This window comes from Anabrus simplex, chromosome 2 (genome assembly GCF_040414725.1).
Source record: "Anabrus simplex isolate iqAnaSimp1 chromosome 2, ASM4041472v1, whole genome shotgun sequence".
NCBI lineage: Eukaryota > Metazoa > Arthropoda > Insecta > Orthoptera > Tettigoniidae > Anabrus > Anabrus simplex.
The window spans coordinates 669,274,610-669,293,884 of record NC_090266.1 but is presented as its reverse complement, the minus strand read 5'-3'; the positions used below and the strand labels follow the sequence as shown (position 1 = coordinate 669,293,884).

Below are 19,275 nucleotides of genomic sequence, written 5' to 3'. Positions count from 1 at the left end.
TTGGTGGCATGTAGAGCAAATAACATTATTCTTATTGATATGCAGTATTACTTCTACAGAATAATGAAATGGATTTAACATAAAATATTGACCATCAATATAAAAGAAGCCAATTACTTGGTATGAACAAAACCACACTTCAAATTACCTACTACAAACTAATATACCTTGATATTATTAAAATACAGTTAAAAATTTAAATTTATATTTAAATTGGATGGAACATAGAGAACAGCTGTGAAAACTGGGGCACTCTAAATATTTTGCTCTTAGTATTCTGCTGCCAGCCCCGTGGTGTAGGGGTAGCGTGCCTGCCTCTTACCCGGAGGGCCCGGGTTTGATTCCCGGCCAGGTCAGGGATTTTTACCTGGACCTGAGGGCTGGTTCGAGGTCCACTCAGCCTACGTGATTAGAATTGAGGAGCTAACTGACGGTGAGATAGCGGCCCCGGTCTAGAAAGCCAAGAATAACGGCCGAGAGGATTCGTCGTGCTAACCACATGACACCTCGTAATCTACAGGCCTTCGGGCTGAGCAGCGGTCGCTTGGTAGGCCAAGGCCCTTCAAGGGCTGTAGTGCTATGGGGCTTGGTTTTGGTTTTTAGTATTCTGCTAACTTGTTCATAGCTATCTTCAATATCTAACTGTAATCTGGTCTAAGTGCAAAAAGTATAATCCTTAATTAACTCAAGACAACTCAGAATAGAACTATGAGAAAACTTTTAAATTCCCCACATGGGGGAAATATTGGGTTCAAACCCCAATTTCAGCAGCCCTGAAGATGATTTTCTGTGCTTTCCCCTTTTCACACCTGTACCTTAATCAAGGGTACAGATGCTTCCTTCCCAGTCATAGTCCTGTCCTATCCCATCATTGCCATAAGACCTGTCTGAGTCAGTGCAACCAAACCTAATAGGAAAAATAATTACCGGTACTATTATGGCACTCAAGTAAAAGAGAGATACTGTACACAAATAGTAAAATACCCCAATATTAATGTGCTGGTATTATTAGTTCTAAGAATTAAGCAAAACATTGTATTACATAACTGCAAATAAAGTCTGAATTATGATGTTCATCATTATGGCACATGTAAAGGAGGTAACCATACATTTTTAAATATACGGTATTCCAGTAAATATGGTATCTGTAGTTTCAAGTTCTCAGACATATGAGCCTATAGTAGTCTTCCCAGTGACAGTCAGTCAATTAAAAATATACAAATACTTAAGAACAGATCAAAAAAAGAATCTCGGAAGAAGTACCTTACCTATACAGTTTTTAAATCATTTATAACTTGAGCTGTTATTTCAGCAGTCTATCATTTCAATTAGTACCGTATTTTCTAGAAAAGTAATAGTAAGGATGTCACACATTTTAAACAAATGCCTTGGTACCGGTAATTAATAGAAAATTGTTGCCAATCAATCAATCAATCAATCAATCAATCAATCAATCAATCAATCAATCAATCAATCAATCAATCAATCAATCAATCAATCAATCAATCAATCAATCAATCAATCAATCAATCTCCATTTAGGGCTGTCACCCAGGTGGTAGATAGCCTATCAGTTGTGTACCTAGACTTTTCTTAAATGATTATAAAGAACTTGGAAATTTTTTGAACATTTCCCTTAGTAAATTATTTCAGTCCCTATTTCCCCTTCCCTACAAATGAATACCATTGTCTCATGTCATTTCATGCCATCTCTCTTCTGACAACTTGGAACGTACCATTTAAGTCAAGCAGCTTATCTCCTTACTCCCAGATATCCAGCAACAATTTTGTAACTACATCAGAGAGTTATACACCCTCTTCCTTACTCATCATCATTCTCATTTCCCGTTGTCCAGCTCCTGCCAGGTTTGGTGTGATCTTTCTACTATTCTTCTAATCCAAGTGTTACCCACAATCATTCCACTTCTCTCACAAAAATCAAACAATTTATCTCCCTCGCTGTTTCTTTCTCCATATCCAATTGTACCAATCACTTCTTCTTTACCAATTCTGTTATTTCCAACCTGCGCATTGAAGTCTCCATGACTATCACTTTCACATCAGTGATTACTTTCTCGAGTGTCTCCCAAAATTCCTCTATATTTTCCTCACTGTTTCCAGTTTGGGATGCATAAACTTGGATAAAATCTTTCACTCCTTCTTCCATCCTCAGTCGTATTCTGATTATTCTATCACTAACGTAGTCTACCCTATCCACATTTTCATCCAGGATTTTATTGACAATCACTCCATACTTTGCCTCACTTCCTCCACTCCAGTATAGGGTGTACCCTCTACTAATCCTCTTCATTCTCTTTCCCCTCCACTTGACCTCACTCAGTCCCATCATTGCAACATTATCTTTCTTCATAAAATCAATCAACTCAATTTTCCCATCAGGGTCACAATCAGTGGTGTATCCTGAGGGCTACCAAGGCTATCAGTGAAGCCCAAACCTCAATTGTGAATGATGGAAAGGTAATGCACATTATAATGTAAACATCTGGCACATGTTCCATTTACAAAACTTGAAAGCAATGAGATAAAACGTTGCTCGTATTTCTGAGTGCAAGGCATCAGAGTCCAACATTGCAGCCCAGCTTCTACATGTTCTCCCCTCGGCCCACCTCATGCGGCTTGCTGTGTATGCTCAATGGGTGCGGGGAGCAGGGGGATAGGTGAGCTAGGCTTCGGTCCGTCAGATCACCACTGCTAACCAGGGAGAGAGAGCAATCATGCGTTCCTTATTGTATATACTTCCTCACCTCATACTTCTGTCTTAATTATACAGATAAGAGTGCTGGTATTTCACTCTCTTTTGCTTCTACATCCTTGTAGACAGACACTGCAGACTACTGTTATATGAGTAATATAGTTTTCTTTTGATCTGCTAAAATGAAATGCAGTCTTTCAGATTTAGTGTTCTCTTTGGTTGGTTGGAACTGAACCTGTGATCATGGGTCGGCCACCACCACTGATCTCCCGAAGAAGCTAACAAACCAGTGAATGATGGGTATGACTGCTGGTAATGCTGTAAAATTCAAAATTTTAATAATAATAATAATAATAATAATAATAATAATAATAATAATAATAATAATAATAATAATAATAATAATAATAATAATGGTGCATGGCAACTGTATAGGCTTGGTGGTGACCTAATGAGGATGAAATGAATGGCAAAGACATGATAAACATCCAGTGCTCAATTCAAGGGAATTAAAAGTATGATGGGGTTGATTCTGAAAGTTGAACCGGGGCCATCGGACTGAAGGCAAGCATTCTATCCATTTTGCCACAAAGCCGGACTTTTCTAAACCTTAGGCTACTATCTGCACTGATCAGGTGTTGAGTATTGATAGTAGTGGAGGCCAGGTCTGTAGCTTGTGAAACAGCACTGACAACACAGCAGGCTACTCCGTTAGCTATTGGCTGCAGCTCAGAATGCTTAGGGCTTGACATTCACTAAACAAACTATCAAAAAGCGGTAACCTAAGTCTAGTGGTAGCCCACGTCTTTTTCCCAGCATATGTCACTGGTCACAATATTTATTATTCGCACCTTCATAATATTATTGCTGGTTGCCCGCTTATCACAGCTCCCGCAACACAAGAACTGCATGCCGCTTTTAGCAGGGTACACCGTAAGCTTTTCCGAGGCTGATAATTACCACCACTCATTTTAGGCTATTGCTATGATGGGGTCACCACTCCCAAAGGCATTTTAGAGCTACTGCCAGCAATTATTCAGCCCTTCACTTACATGGGGAACAGACGCCCTTGCAGCTAACCCTTATTACATCCCCTACAACCTCAAAATACTCTCATAAACATATGAAGAAATCTGTGTCCTTTATTTACATCCACAATAATATGATTACCTCATTGATAATCTTTCTTTATATTAACAGCTAAGTACTTGCAGTGATCTCTGTATTGATCTTCTGATCATTTTTATTTATTGATCCTTTGGATCTCACTTTCCTCATAATGCTGCAGGCTTCTAAAACCACTATCTTCTGCAGCTCAGTGTAGATGTTCACCTTAATTCTAAGCTAGTCAAGTGCATTATACAACTGTTGGGAGATTTGTCCTAGTACTCTCATGATTACTGCAACAAGGACATGTCCATCCACTTTCACCCCATCAACACAGTACGGTAATTAAAACTGAGAGGACTTTTCCTCTTGGTGAAACTTACTACCTGAGTTTTCATCCCATTTTTTAAAATACAATTGTCTACTGTCCATTTCACATTGTAGGATACTTCTGCAGTCACTCACAACCGTGCAACTCATTTACTACTGTATACAGTATAAACTTCATCTGCAAAAAGCCTCATCTGTGACTCCAGTTCTTTACTCACTTCATTTATATACAGTATATAAGAAAAATAATGGTCCAATAATACTGCCTTGTGGCACCCACTCTTAATTGTTACAGGATCAGATAATGCTTCACCTATGCTTATTCTCTGAGTTATGTTTTCTAGAAATGTAACTACCCATTCAACCGCTGTTTTGTTTAGTCAAATAGCCCTCATTTTCATCAGCAGTCTCCCATGATCTACCCTATGTAAAGTCTTGGATACCTCAATAGCAATATGGTCCATTTGAACTCCTGAATAAAAAACTTCCTCCTGAATGTAAAGACAGCTTTATTATTATTATTATTATTATTATTATTATTATTATTATTATTATTATTATTATTGTTCAACAATCGATGCAGTATGGTAAGTGTTGAATACAGCAAAAAGTGCACGAATGGGTAATCATAATTCTTAAAAAGTGACACTCCTTGTGACTCTGGATGTTAAGAACGCTTTCAACTTCATAAGGTGGAATGACATATTGGAAGCGCTTCAAAATACTTTCAAACTACCCAAGTATCTCATGCGCATAATGAGAAATTATTTAAAAGATCATACTTTATGTATATTACATAGAAGATGGGCAGAGAGTGAAATGGCTCACAGCTGGTGCAGCACAAGGGTCCATCCTTGGCCCAAATCTGTGGAACATTGTGTATGATGGATTGTTGAGGTTAGAGATGCTGGAAGACACAATGCTAGTGTGCTATGCTGATGATATAACTGTTTTGATAGTAGCTCAAAATTTGGAGTTGGCTCAGTTGAAGTTAAATCAAGTGATGCGACGGGTGAAAGATTGGATGGCGAATCACAGATTACAACTGGCAGATCATAAAACAGAGATCGTTCTCTTGACAAGAAAAAGGATCATGACCATCATTCCAATGCATATTGGACAAACAGAAATTGAAACATCTAGAAGTATAAAGTATCTTGGTGTGACACTTGATACCAAACTTACTTTTTGGGATCATATCAAACGGGTGACAGATAGGCGGTGAAAACGATGATTGCGCTGAGTAGATTAATGAGCAAAGTTAAAGGTCTGAAGTCCAGCAAACGACGACTTCTGATGTCGATAGTTCACTCAACACTTCTATATGGAGCCGAAGTCTGGGCTGAATCTCTGAAGTTTGAAAAATACCGGCAAAGGATAGCTGCGGTACAGCGCAGATCAGCTTTGTGTATTACAAGCGCATATCGCACAGTATTCAAACCTGCGGTTCTTATGGTAGCAGCGGTAGCGCCAATTGATTTACTTGCCTTAGAGAGACAGGAAGTCTGGCGAACTCAAGGGGAGTTCGGAAAGAAGCGTGCTAAGGAGCTAGCTTATAGGCACCGAGCTCGATAGCTGCAGTCGCTTAAGTGCGGCCGTATCCAGTATTTGGGAGATAGTAGGTTCGAACCCCACTGTCGGCAGCCCTGAAAATGGTTTTCCGTGGTTTTCCATTTTCACACCAGGCAAATGCTGGGGCTATACCTTAATTAAGGCCACAGCCGCTTCCTTCCAACTCCTAGACCTTTCCCGTCCCATCGTCGCCATAAGACCTGTATGTGTCGATGCGACATAAAGCAACTAGCAAAAAAAGCTTATAGGCAACGAATGGAGCGGTGGCAGCAAATATGGGAGGAAGATTCTTGAGGAAAATGGACTAAGTGGCTGTTACCACATCTAGCTGATTGGGTTGCCCGAGCTCATGGTGAGGTTAAATTTTACATTACGCAACTATTGACGGGTCACAGATACTTCCGGAAATTTCTACATATAGTAGGTAGAGCAAGAGACTCGGCGTGTATTTACTCCAATGATGTAGACGATGTATTTCACACATTTTTTGTATGCTATCACTAGTCAACTCAGAGAAGATGTTTACATACTGAGCAAGGAGAGTTGACGCCAGAAACTATTGTACAGGTGATGCTACAAAACTAAGAATCTTGGGATCAGGTAGCAGTATATGTAGAAGGCATCCTGCATCAGAAAAGGAGGGATATGAATGCTCATGAATGACAGTAAGGAGAAATAAAGGAAGAAGAAACCTGAGAAATTAGCACGACACCGCCCTGAAGTAATGCGAGAGTGGTTCCGGGGCGGAGATGTACATAGTGGGAAAAGGGTGTGTGGGTTTTAGTGAGTAGGAATCTCAAATGCTTGTGGAGTGCGGACCCTCACAAGTGTCTCATGAAAGATTTCCCACACTTCCCCGTAAAAAAAAAAAACCCACAAGATTAATGCCTCTGCGGACAGGGCAAAAGGATAGGGAAATGCGGCGAAACAGGTCATTATATGGATGGTCTAGCGAAAAATGGCAAGCCCCATATACATTAGTTGCTTCACAGATCCACTAAGCTAATATATACAATAATTACATTATTCACATAATTACACTCGTACAGTAATTCATTCACCTGACAACATTTCCACTCCCGTCCATGTACACACAGAGATTTACATCTTTTTACATGGTTTGTAAACTGCGTTAGAGGCAATGCTTTTTTTTAGGTGGTAGCTTATTCCAGAGATGTGCGGAGCTGCCGTAGTAACCGGTTGGTAGGAGGTGGTGCGGGCAAATGGAGGGACAAGATTAATGCCTCTGTGGACAGGGCGAAAGGATAGAGAAATGCGGCAAAACAGGTCAAGGTTAATGGAGCCGGCGAGTGATTTTCGGAGGAAGATCAAGTCGGTTCTTTTGACAATGGTTTCTATTGTGGGGAGGTTAGCTGAATGAAGATGGGAGGAGTAACTTATTAGCCTTTCTGCCCGATTCTGTATTTTCTGAAGTTTGTTTAGATTTGTGACTGTGGTGGGACTCCAGGCAGGAAAACCATAGATTAGTATGGGTCTTACCATACTGACGTAGGCTGCTCGTAGGGCCCCTAATTTGAAGCCATTTAGGTTCCCGCTAAAAAATTCCATGACTTTTATCGCTTTTTGCCTTGCCTCCTCCGCCTGCAGGTTCTATTTCAAATCCTTAGAAATAATTAATCCTAAAAGTTTGATATTTGCACACTGCGGTATTACATTATTATTTAGTTCATATGTGTTCTCCATGCAGTTTCTTGGTCTACTTATCCTAATATATTTACATTTATGTTTAGCCCATTCACGGAACACCATACAAATAAATTTTGTAGGTCTGATTGTAGTTTTTTACTGTCTTCTATGTTCTTTATGCTTTTATACTGAACAGTGTCATCTGCATATTGTGCCATGTGTGTGGTTACACATCCGGGAAGATCAAGCACAAACACAACATATAGCAGGGGACCAGATCACAGAACCTTGAACTACTCCTGATGTCACTTTGATAGATTGTGAATAGGCCCCTCCATATACAACACACTGTGTTTGACCTTCCAGGAAGGACTTCACCCACATCAGTAATCTTCCTTGTATACCAAGCTCTTGTAGCTTTAACAGAAGTCATTCAAGCGGCACTTGGTCGAAGGCTTTCCTCCAATCAAGTGACAGGTAGTCTACCTGAATGACATCTGGTTGATCCAAGTAGCACTGCCAGTCACCAACGAATTTCATTAAGATGGTTGCACAAGAATTCCCCAGGAGGAATCCATGCTGAGTATAGCTGATCAGGTCTCCTTCCCGTAAGAATTCAAACACATTCTTGCTACCAATTGCTCCATACTCTTACAAATGAGTGATGTTATTGCCACCGACCCATAATTATCAATGTTATTTCCTCCACTTTTGAAAATTACTACTATGTTTGTACACTTCCATTCACTGGGTATACAGCCACTGTTAATTGATAAGTTGAACAGGGCGCACAAAGAGGTGGCTAATGCTGCACTAAAATAATTGCAGGTATGTTGTCCGGCCCAGAAGCAGCATGTGATCGAGTCTTTCAGAGGCTGTTAATTACCTCGTACTCCATGAAGTAAAGGTTGGAGAGGGAGAGGAGTGATGGCTAAGTTGTGTTTGGGTACATATTTGTACTTTTCCCTGGCTAATTAAAGTTCCCTTTAAATTTCTCCCTGAACGCTGCGGCAATGGCCTCGGGGGAGGTAACAGTTGTTCCATTAGAGTAGAATGCACTTGGTGCTGAGTTGCCATGTTTTCTATTAAGGAATTTCCACATGTCTTTGCTGTTGCCACTTATCTTGTTTATGTATTTTTTTGTACTCTTTGCGGACGAGTTGCTTGGTTGTGTTCCTCACGCACTTATATTTGTCCCACTAAAGATCACTTGTATCCTGTTTCCATTTCCTGTAAAGAGCGTGCCTTTTGAGTATCGTTTTGATTATTTCTTTTGTGATCCATGGAGAGTTTTTCTTCATACCAATTTTTACTTTAGGCAATGCTTTGTCAACACAGTGGAAGAAACTTTCTTGCTATCTAGACAACACCAAATAAATGTCCACAGTTTTTAAAGATAATGGGGTGGGTAGATGTTTTCTGAGAAGGTATGATAGTAGTTCCCAGCCAGCTTTTTTTGTAGTTATAGACTTCTCTATTACACTATTTTACTGGTGGTTTCTTGTATTTTAGAGTGGCTGTAACTGTAACTGCTAGGTGCTAGGTGGTTGGAAAAGCCAGGATTGACTTGTGTCTTCAATACTGAGGATGGTAGGTTAGTAAGGAATAAATCTAGTGTGGAGCTAGAGGTTTTCATTATACGGGTTGGTTAAGTAATTAATTGGTCAAGGAACAGGTCGTAGAATGCTGTAAGGAATGTTTCTGCTAATGGATTGATGGGAATAGGCGGGAGGTGAGGACGATTGTGCTGCCAGTCAACTTCCAAGTTAAACTCCCCATTTATGTATATACCTTCATATCAGTGTTGCATATTTTGTACATGGCTTAGAGACAGTGTTAATTCCTCATTGATGTCACTGTCCACTTAACAGGACTCTGCTACTGCTCACACTGGGAATAATTCCATGAGAGAAATTCACAAAGTGTTTCAACAGAAAAGAATAATTAGTAAGGATTTGTGGCCCTCTCAGTTCCCTGATTTATTTGCTTACAAGTATTACCGGTAAATCTGGGGAAAATTAAAAGATGACATGTAAAATATGAACTCACATACCTTACAAGAACTGAAACGTAATGTTCATCTGGAAATTGCCAGGATTCCTCAACATGAACTACAGCAAGTGATGAATGATATCTTAAGAAGGTGCCAAAAATGTTTGGAGAATGATGATGGGCAATTTCAAAACCACCTTTCACAATTAAGGGATTAATAAACTTTTGAAAATTGTTTGTGTTAACTGTTGTATGATTTACCATGCCGCATTTGACCTCGATCCGCATGTGACAAGCGACAGTGGACTTGTCTGTAATATCATAGTACACTGACTGACAGAGCAAATGCAACACCAAGAAGGAGTGGTCAGAACTTTATGCCAATTGCAGGGTAGACTGACGTCACTGAGGTATGCTCATGATGTGAAATGCGTCGCTGTGCTGCGCACGTAGCGAACGATAAATGGGACACGGCGTTGGCGAATGGCCCACTTCGTACCGTGATTTCTCAGCCGACAGTCATTGTAGAACGTGTTGTCGTGTGCCACAGGACACGTGTATAGCTAAGAATGCCAGGCCGCCGTTAACGGAGGCATTTCCAGCAGACAGACGACTTTACCAGGGGTATGGTGATCGGGCTGAGAAGGGCAGGTTGGTCGCTTCGTCAAATCGCAGCCGATACCCATAGGGATGTGTCCACGGTGCAGCGCCTGTGGCGAAGATGGTTGGTGCAGGGACATGTGGCACGTGCGAGGGGTCCAGGCGCAGCCCGAGTGACGTCAGCACGCGAGGATCGGCGAATCCGCCGCCAAGCGGTGGCAGCCCCACACGCCACGTCAACCGCCATTCTTCAGCATGTGCAAGACACCCTGGCTGTTCCAATATCGACCAGAACAATTTCCCGTCGATTGGTTGAAGGAGGCCTGCACTCCCGGCGTCCGCTCAGAAGACTACCATTGACTCCACAGCATAGACGTGCACGCCTGGCATGGTGCCGCGCTAGAGCGACTTGGATGAGGGAATGGCGGAACGTCGTGTTCTCCGATGAGTCACGTTTCTGTTCTGTCAGTGATAGTCACCACAGACGAGTGTGGCGTCGGCGTGGAGAAAGGTCAAATCCGGCAGTAACTGTGGAGCGCCCTACCGCTAGACAACGCGGCATCATGGTTTGGGGCGCTATTGCGTATGATTCCACGTCACCTCTAGTGCGTATTCAAGGCACGTTAAATGCCCACCGCTACATGCAGCATGTGCTGCGGCCGGTGGCACTCCCGTACCTTCAGGGGCTGCCCAATGCTCTGTTTCAGCAGGATAATGCCCGCCCACACACTGCTCGCATCTCCCAACAGGCTCTACGAGGTGTACAGATGCTTCCATGGCCAGCGTACTCTCCGGATCTCTCACCAATCGAACACGTGTGGGATCTCATTGGACGCCGTTTGCAAACTCTGCCCCAGCCTCGTACGGACGACCAACTGTGGCAAATGGTTGACAGAGAATGGAGAACCATCCCTCGGGACACCATCCGCACTCTTATTGACTCTGTACCTCGACGCGTTTCTGCGTGCATCGCCGCTCGCGGTGGTCCTACATCCTACTGAGTCGATGCCGTGCGCATTGTGTAACCTGCATATCGGTTTGAAATAAACATCAATTATTCTTCCGTGCCGACTCTGTTTTTCCCCCAACTTTCATCCCTTTCGAACCACTCCTCCTTGGTGTTGCATTTGCTCTGTCAGTCAGTGCATAAACACCACGTGCCAGACTAAAGCAAACCAGAACATCTGTTCTCAGGAGCTGGGATTGCAATGTCAGTCAGATATGTGACCTTGACCTCTTGCCTGTCAGTACAATATCAGGTTGGTTGCAACTTGTCGTTCTGTCTGTCTCCATAATGTAACGGTTAGGACTGTTAGTTGCCGTCATCAGTGGCCTGGGTTCAATTCCCAGAACTGCCTGAGATTTAAGAATGGAAGAATGGAAGAATGGCAAGAGGGCTGTTATGTGGTTAAAATGTTACACACATTGGGGTGTGCCTAAAATGAGCTGCATCACCTTGGGACGAGGACACAAATTTACAATTTTTTTTTTTACATGTTGTTCTGTCAATCTGTACTTTCTTGTTTCAGTACACTTTCCTCTCCTGATTATCATAAAACAGTTGCAGGTGGAAGGATGTTTTTTGCTCAAACATAACACTTTGGCAACATCATGTCACTGGGTATACACGTAGGGTAGAGCAGCCACTTACTATGTCCCCTATATGTTCTCTGCCCAAATATATTCTACAGAGGGCGTTTGATAGATCTTGGTTTTGAAGTACTTTCAGCAGTTCTTTGTGACTACCACTTGGTCTTGTGTGGTAACAATAAATCATTTGGCTTCACCGAAAATGTTACCACTTGCAACCACTTAAATGATGCAACACCTGGCTGGTTCAAGGAGGTTGGATATCTGCCAATGAGATCTCTGCTTTTCCACATTTACTGTTTTACAATATTCTTGTTGATTTTACTTTCTAGGAACAGCTCTTAGTCTGCTAGTCTGAGGGGCGTAATGTACACATCGACTTTATAAAGTTTACCATGGAGTGCACTGTTCCCACTCCATTCATTGAAATACTTCCTCAGAGCACTGATCTGCCTATCATGGAGGTTGGCAGTGTCAATCACTACTTCCCACCTTTCTTTCCACTTCGGACTCTGTTCGGAGGCAGCCCGACTCAGTGACGGGCGCCCCTGCCTATGCGAGTTCCAGAGCACACTGATCCGGTGCGTAACATCTGGTACGGGTCCTAGCTCAGGAACTCATCCCAGAGTCTGTTTACATTTTTATTTACCGTGGTAAAGAGTCGTAACTTCGGCAGTGGTTATAGTATATTAGTGCAGGCATTTGACAGGGTATTTCAAATAGCAGTTCAATGGTCCCACCTATCACGAAGGTAATAACTTCTTTATATAACGCGATACTGTTGTAAATTTTGTTTAAAGAAAGGATTTCAGCAGAATAGACAGTATTTCACTTACGAAATAGTTAACAGTCGTAATTGTTATTGATTATTGTCGCTCTTCCTATTCAAATATTGGCATTGTTGGTTACAGTCATGAACAAAGGGTGTAGTGTATCAAGAAAATATTTTAAAAAATCAGCTGATTCTTGTACTCCGATCATGGTATGTTACTGCAAAATGACCTCGATAATGTTGTGAGATGGACAGTAGGCAATGGTATGATAATGGCGTGTGGCCTCCGAAGAGGCCTGGTGCAGGTCTTTCGAGTTGACCTGCGTGTCTATGAGAATGGGGCCGTACATGTGATGAATTCTAATGCTGAAGACGGCACACATACCCAGCCCCCGAGCCATTGGAATTAACCAATGAAGGTTAAAATCCCTGGCCCAGCCGGGAATCGAACCCGGGACCCTCTGGACCAAAGGCCAGCACGCTAACCATTTAGCCATGGAGCCGGATAATGGTATGATGATAAACGGGGATAAAAGTCAGGTTGTGAGGTTCGCAAAAAGGAAAAGTCCTCTCAGTTTTAATTACTGCGTTGATGGGGTGAAAGTTCCCTTTGGGGATCATTGTAAATACCTAGGTATTAATATAAGGAAAGATCTTCATTGGTGTAATCACATAAATATGATTGTAAATAAAGGGTACAGATCTCTGCACATGGTTATGAGGGTATTTAGGGGTTGTAGTAAGAATGTAAAGAAGAGAGCATATTTGTCTCTGGTGAGACCCCAACTAGAGTATGGTTCCAGTGTATGGTACCCTCACCAGGATTACTTGATTCAGGAACTGGAAAAAAATCCAAAGAAAAGCAGCTCGATTCGTTCTGGGCGATTTCCGACAAAAGAGTAGCGTTACAAAAAATGCTGCAAAGTTTGGGCTGGGAAGACTTGGGAGAAAGGAGACGAGCTGCTCGACTAAGTGGTATGTTCTGAGCTGTCAGTGGAGAGATGGCATGGGAGGACATCAGTAGACAAATAAGTTTGAGTGGTGTCTTTAAAAGTAGGAAAGATCACAATATGAAGACAAAGTTGGAATTCAAGTGGACAAATTGGGGAAAATATTCATTTACCAGTATAGGAAGGGGAGTTAGGGATTGGAATAACTTACCAAGGGAGATGTTCAATAAATTTCCAATTTCTTTGCAGTCATTTAAGAAAAGGCTAGGAAAACAACAGACAGGGCACCTGGGCGACTGCCCTAAATGCAGATCAGTAGTGATTGATTGATTGATTGATTGATTGATTGATTGATTGATTGATTGATTGATTGATTGATTGATTGATTGATTATATGACCTATTCATGTCGGTGTGACATAAAGTAAATTGCATTTTCCTTTCTCCATAGCTTTTATTTTTTTCAGTGGCACTGGTGAGTTCACATCCAGCATGTTCATCCTAGTGGCCTTCTCCAAGATGTTTGTGTGACATTTCACCATAATTATAATTTCCCCTTATCTAGCAAATGCTGGGATGGGGCATTTGTGGTACTTCTCCACCTTCCTCTCCCCTCCTACCATTCTTCTGTAATTCTGTTCCATTCAAGGTTCCTTCTTTTGATACTGATCTTTATCAACTCTATCCATCTTGCTTTCTTTCCCTCAAACTTACAGTAATTTATATCATCTGTTTCGGTATCCTTTCCTCCTCCGTTCTTTTGTGTGTCCAAATCATCATAGCCTATTGTTCTCAATTCTGCCATTCAACTTTTTTACTCCAGTTTCCTTCTTGACACCTTTATTTCTCTTCACTCTGACTTTCCTTGTCTTCTGTTTCACATTTCTTATGAATTTCATTTCAGTTGTTTGAATTTTACTCTCCTCTGTTCTTGTCACCGCCCAGGTCTCTGCTGCTTATGTCAATATGGGTACATCAGTTTCTTATACTTCCTTGGTACCTCCTTCTTCCAAACTAGATTCTATACCTTCTGGCAGAATGAATTTGTCTGTAGCACTCATTTGCTAACCTCTATATCCACCCTTGGATTTTGCATTAGTTCACTTCCTAGGTATTTGAAGCTGTCTACTATTTCAAGGTTCTGACCTCCAATAATTATTTATTTTCGCACCCTGTTACCTTTTGTTATCAACATTGTCTTGCCCTTCTTCATAGTGAATTTCATACTGAATTTCACAATCTTCTCATTCATTGTGTCCACTTGTTGTACTTCCCTAGTGTCTTGGGGTACTCTTCTCTTCCATTCTTTGCATTTAGATCTCCAAGGATCATTTTCAGGTCATGTCTTTGAAGTTTGTTGATTTCTTTCTTCAATTTGGTGTAAAATGCATCTTTCTCCTCATCTCCTGCCTCCTCTGCAGGGGCATACACACAGAACAGTTTAATGTTAGAGAAGTTTGCCCAAAGTCTCCAAAAGCACATCCTATCATTCTTTGATTGCATTAAATCATTTGTATGAGAAATCCTGTACTCTTACTGACTTCTTCTCCTCCACTGTACATCAGGATATATTGACCAGACACTATCATCCCTTTATCCTTCCATCTTAGTTCCTGCAATGCTGCTATCTTCACTCCATACTTATCCAATTCGTTCTTTAATTCCTTCAACTTGCCAGGTCTCTTCATTGTCTTCACATTCCAAGTTGCTAATACAATATCAGTTTTCCCCTCTCTTTAGCCATTTTTCTCACTGGGCTGGCACCAAGTTATCTGATTTTACTTTAGGCAATCTTAAGGTATCCATAACAATGTTTTTTCTTTTTATGCGGTAGGGGAGCTAACCCTAAGCCAACCCCACCCACAAACCTGGAGGACCAGGGTAACACTCTTAGTCTGGATCATAACCTTAGAACTGTCCAGCTCAGGTGGCTCTACCAGGAGCACATGCTCATGCTGGCATAGCTCTAAGGATCATTTGAACATGCAAGCATCCAAAATACCCAGCAAAATATATTTTGCCTTCGTCAAGGTGGTGATACCTTCAAGGAGGTCTATATTACACTATTAGAACATTTTTGAAAGTCAGCTTGAAGTTAATTCAGATCAATATTCTCTACAAATGTAGTCAGGTCAGAATATATTCTGCTATCGTATGTGACAGTAGACGGTACTATCTGCGACTCTCTGGCTGAGAGCCTGGCGGTCGATACCAAACCAGGCAAACTAAGGGAAACCAATAGCTGTGAGCAGAGGAGTTTTCCCTTAGAAGGTTGGATAAGATGAGACCTTTGTGTGGGAAATAACACATAAATTCATCACCTGCTGCCTTGCAGTGAGGCAGGGGACTGCCAAAGGCTAAGGGAGACCACCCTGAAAGAAAATCCTCTAGTACGTTAGGCCTAGCAAGTCAGTACAGGAGTACAATGCAGTTGCTTTCAAAACAAAAAGGAGCCTCGGAAAGAAACATATTCTGAATGTCGACAATACTTCAAGTACTCTTAGAACTAATGATGACGTCATGTCCGATGTTCATTCAAGGTGCACGAGAAGAACCAATCATAGAAACACGCTTCGGATTGGAACCTTAAACGTTATGACTCTAACAGGAAAATGCAAAGGAATCACGGATTTAATGAACCATAGACATATTCACATCCTAGGGCTAAGTGAAACCAATGGAAAGGTTGCAACACAAGAATGTTAGAGGACGGATATAAATTATACTGGAGTGGTAATCCTGCAGTGGCGAGGAATGGAGTTGGTTTTATACTCCATAAAGACATTGATAGTGTAACAGATGTCTCCTTCATCAATGAGAGATTAATCAAAGCTAAAATATGCCTAAATGGAGAAACTCAAACTGTAATCCAAGTTTATGCTCCCCAGCAGGGTTGTAGTGATGACCAAAAAGCAAGCTTCCTAGAAAAACTAGAGGACATCATTGATGAAGAGAACATAATGATAATTGGAGATTTTAATGCCCAGGTAGGAACTGATAGGTCAGGTTATGAAGGCATTATTGATCCATATGGATTTGGTAATAGGAATGAGGAGGGTGAACTTCTGCTTGATGTATGTACACGAAATCAACTTCTGGTGAAGAACTCGTGGTTTCAGAAACGGGATAGCCACAAGACAACGAGATACAGCTGGGATGGTCAGTATAGATCAGTGAAAGACCTTATCATCACAGATAGGTCAAGTGGAGAAAAGGTGCATGATGTAAAAGTGAGAGCCTTGATAGTGACCATAGACTCCTCATTGCAGACCTAAGAGTCACCAAACCTATTATTAAAGTAAACAAGAAGAAAAAACCATGAATTAAAGACTGGAAATTGAAAGATGTGGAAGTCAAACAGCAGTTTCAAGAGGAAATCAGAGCTAAAACACCAATAACAGACATAAAGAAAGGTAATGAAGAATGGAATGATTTTAAGGCAAGTCTGGTTGGTAGTGCAGATAAAATACGTGGAAGAACAAGCAGAAGGGTGAGAGAGGAAAGAACATCTTGGTGGAATGATAAAGTGAAAGAAGCCATAATGAAAAGGAATAAAGCCAAAAAAGTTCTTGATGTGGCTAAGTCTGACAGAAGAATCAAGAGCGACCAAATAGACAACAATAAATTGGAAGAGATGGCAAAGGAATATAGATACAGAAAGTTGGAAGTCAAGAGAATTGTACGGGAAGAAAAAGAGAAAAGTTGGAAAGAATTTACAACTAAAGTGGAAGAAGACAGTAAATGGAATATGAAAATGATATATGGAATAGTAAAAAGTGAAAGATCAGATAAAGAAGCAATTACAGCTCTGGAGACAGCAGATGGGAATATAGTTCGCAATATGAAAGATATCACGGATACAATGGGGCAGTATTTTGACAAGCTCCTAAATGGCCATAAAGAGATCTCTGTTGAGGATGTAAGACAGAAAACAATAGAGGAAGATATCCCAATTACATGGACAGAAGTAGAGCAAGGTCTCCATAGGATGAGAAGTGGTAAGTCAGCAGGAGCTGATGAAATTACGGCTGACATGATTAAAGCTGCTGGTCCATCAGGAATACAGTGGCTGTATAGAGTTCTCAGAACAATATGGAAGGATAACAAAATATCTGAAGATTGAACAAAAGGGGTGATACTTCCTATCGTTAAGAAAGGGAGTAGAAGGAAAAGTGAAAATTACAGAGGCATTACCCTCTTATCACATGGCCTTAAAATTATGGAGAAGATCATTGAAGCCAGAGTAAGGGATATACTAGAGCCTATCTTAAAAGAGGAACAACATGGCTTTAGGACTGGAAGAAGCACAACAGATCTGATATTTACTTTGGGATGTTGTCAGAGAAACACTGGGAAAGAGGAAAAGACCTCATTATTGTGTTTATGGACCTTGAAAAGACGTATGATAATGTTCCTCGGTCAACTATTTGGAAAAGTCTTAGAAAACTTGGTGTACCGGAGTACCTTATTAGGAAGATCCAAATGCTATATACTAATTGTAAAAGCTGTGTCAGAATTGGAGATGGTCACTCTGAATGGTTCAATACAACCAAAGTAGTACAACACCTCTTCTATTCATAGCAGTTATGGATACTACTTTAAAGGAACTAAAAGGAAAAGGTAATAAAGATCTTCATGCTCTGGTGTTTGAAGACAATGTAGCAATATGGGATGAAACAAAGAAGGGAGTGCAAAATAATCTGAATGCATGGTGTAAGAAGTTTGATGATTATGGAATGAAATTGAACTCATCAAAAACAGTAGCATTGAAAATCAGCAGACATAATACAGAATGCAACATAAAAATACAGGACCACCACGTTGAAGTAGTACACCAATTTAGTTATTTAGGAAGAGTAATGGCTAGTAAGAACAGAGCTGAGATAGAAATAACAAACAGAGTAACCAAAGGCTCTAACTTTTACAGTATCATTAGACACCTACTATGGGATGAGAAGAACAAAAATGACCCTGTACAAGTCATATTTCATTCCCATCCTTACATATTCTCTGGTAACCTGCACACTAACATCAAATGATTGTAGTAGGATTCAAGCCTGTGAAATGAAATTTCTTAGAACTGCCCTCCAAAAGACCCGACTTGATCATGTGAAAAATGATGAGATCCGATCTAACCTAGGTCTAAATGAATCGTTGGAGGAAAGACTTAGGTCATCTAGACTTAAATGGTTTGGGCATGTTAAACGAATGAATAGCACAAGGTTACCATGTGCTTATTTGGAAAAGAGAATAACAGGTAGAAGACCAGCTGGAAGACCAAGAAGAAGATGGATGGACCAACTGAGGGAAGATGTGGAGAGAAGAGGATGGAATTGGGAATCTGTCTTGGACAACGAAATGTTTTTGAATAGGCAACTTTGGAAGACGCTTGGTTTCAAACACCATACCTGGCTCGCTGGAAGGGCAAACCAATGATGGTGATGATGATGATTCTCTACAAACCACCATCCATCAAAGACTGCATACCACAAGGCAGCTATTTATATTTCATACTTCATTAAATGTCAAAATATAGGCTGCATTCCTGGGTTAGATAAAGAAGGAAAATATCATACTGCAATATCTCCTGGAGTGCATGAAGTAAGGTAAAATACCTATTCATATTTTCCATCAGTTCAACCATTTAATTTGGACTGCCAGACCAGTAAATTTGTACACTATTTTCTGTAGAAAAAGGTAGTGGAAATAACTGGTTTTAATATGGTATCATAAAAACATCCAGATTAATCGAATAATAATTAAAATTCTGTACAGATATCATACTTATCACATTCTTTGGCCAAGAGGAAACCTTCGTCCTTGAGGGAAGCCACAGTTATGGACACTCGAGAACTGGCGTTCCTGAAATGATGAGCGGCAATGCGCAAAGTCCATAAAGCAAGACCTCCAGTCCCCACAATGAGGATCTTGCAAAGACCTAGTAAAGAACAGAAGATTAAATAACTAACAAAGAATCCGATAATAGATTTGGAACAAAAGCAGA

General features: G+C 40.9%; 1 protein-coding gene across 1 annotated transcript in view; it reads right to left on the bottom strand.

Annotated features, from left to right (window-relative positions):
• Drat (Death resistor Adh domain containing target) overlaps nucleotides 1-19,275 on the bottom strand; it is a 325,067-nt gene that overhangs the window by 44,886 nt on the left and 260,906 nt on the right. The window contains exon 6 of the mRNA XM_067141227.2: nucleotides 19,056-19,209. Within this exon, the coding sequence (XP_066997328.1) occupies nucleotides 19,056-19,209 (154 nt within the window). The remainder of the gene's footprint in view (nucleotides 1-19,055; nucleotides 19,210-19,275) is intronic.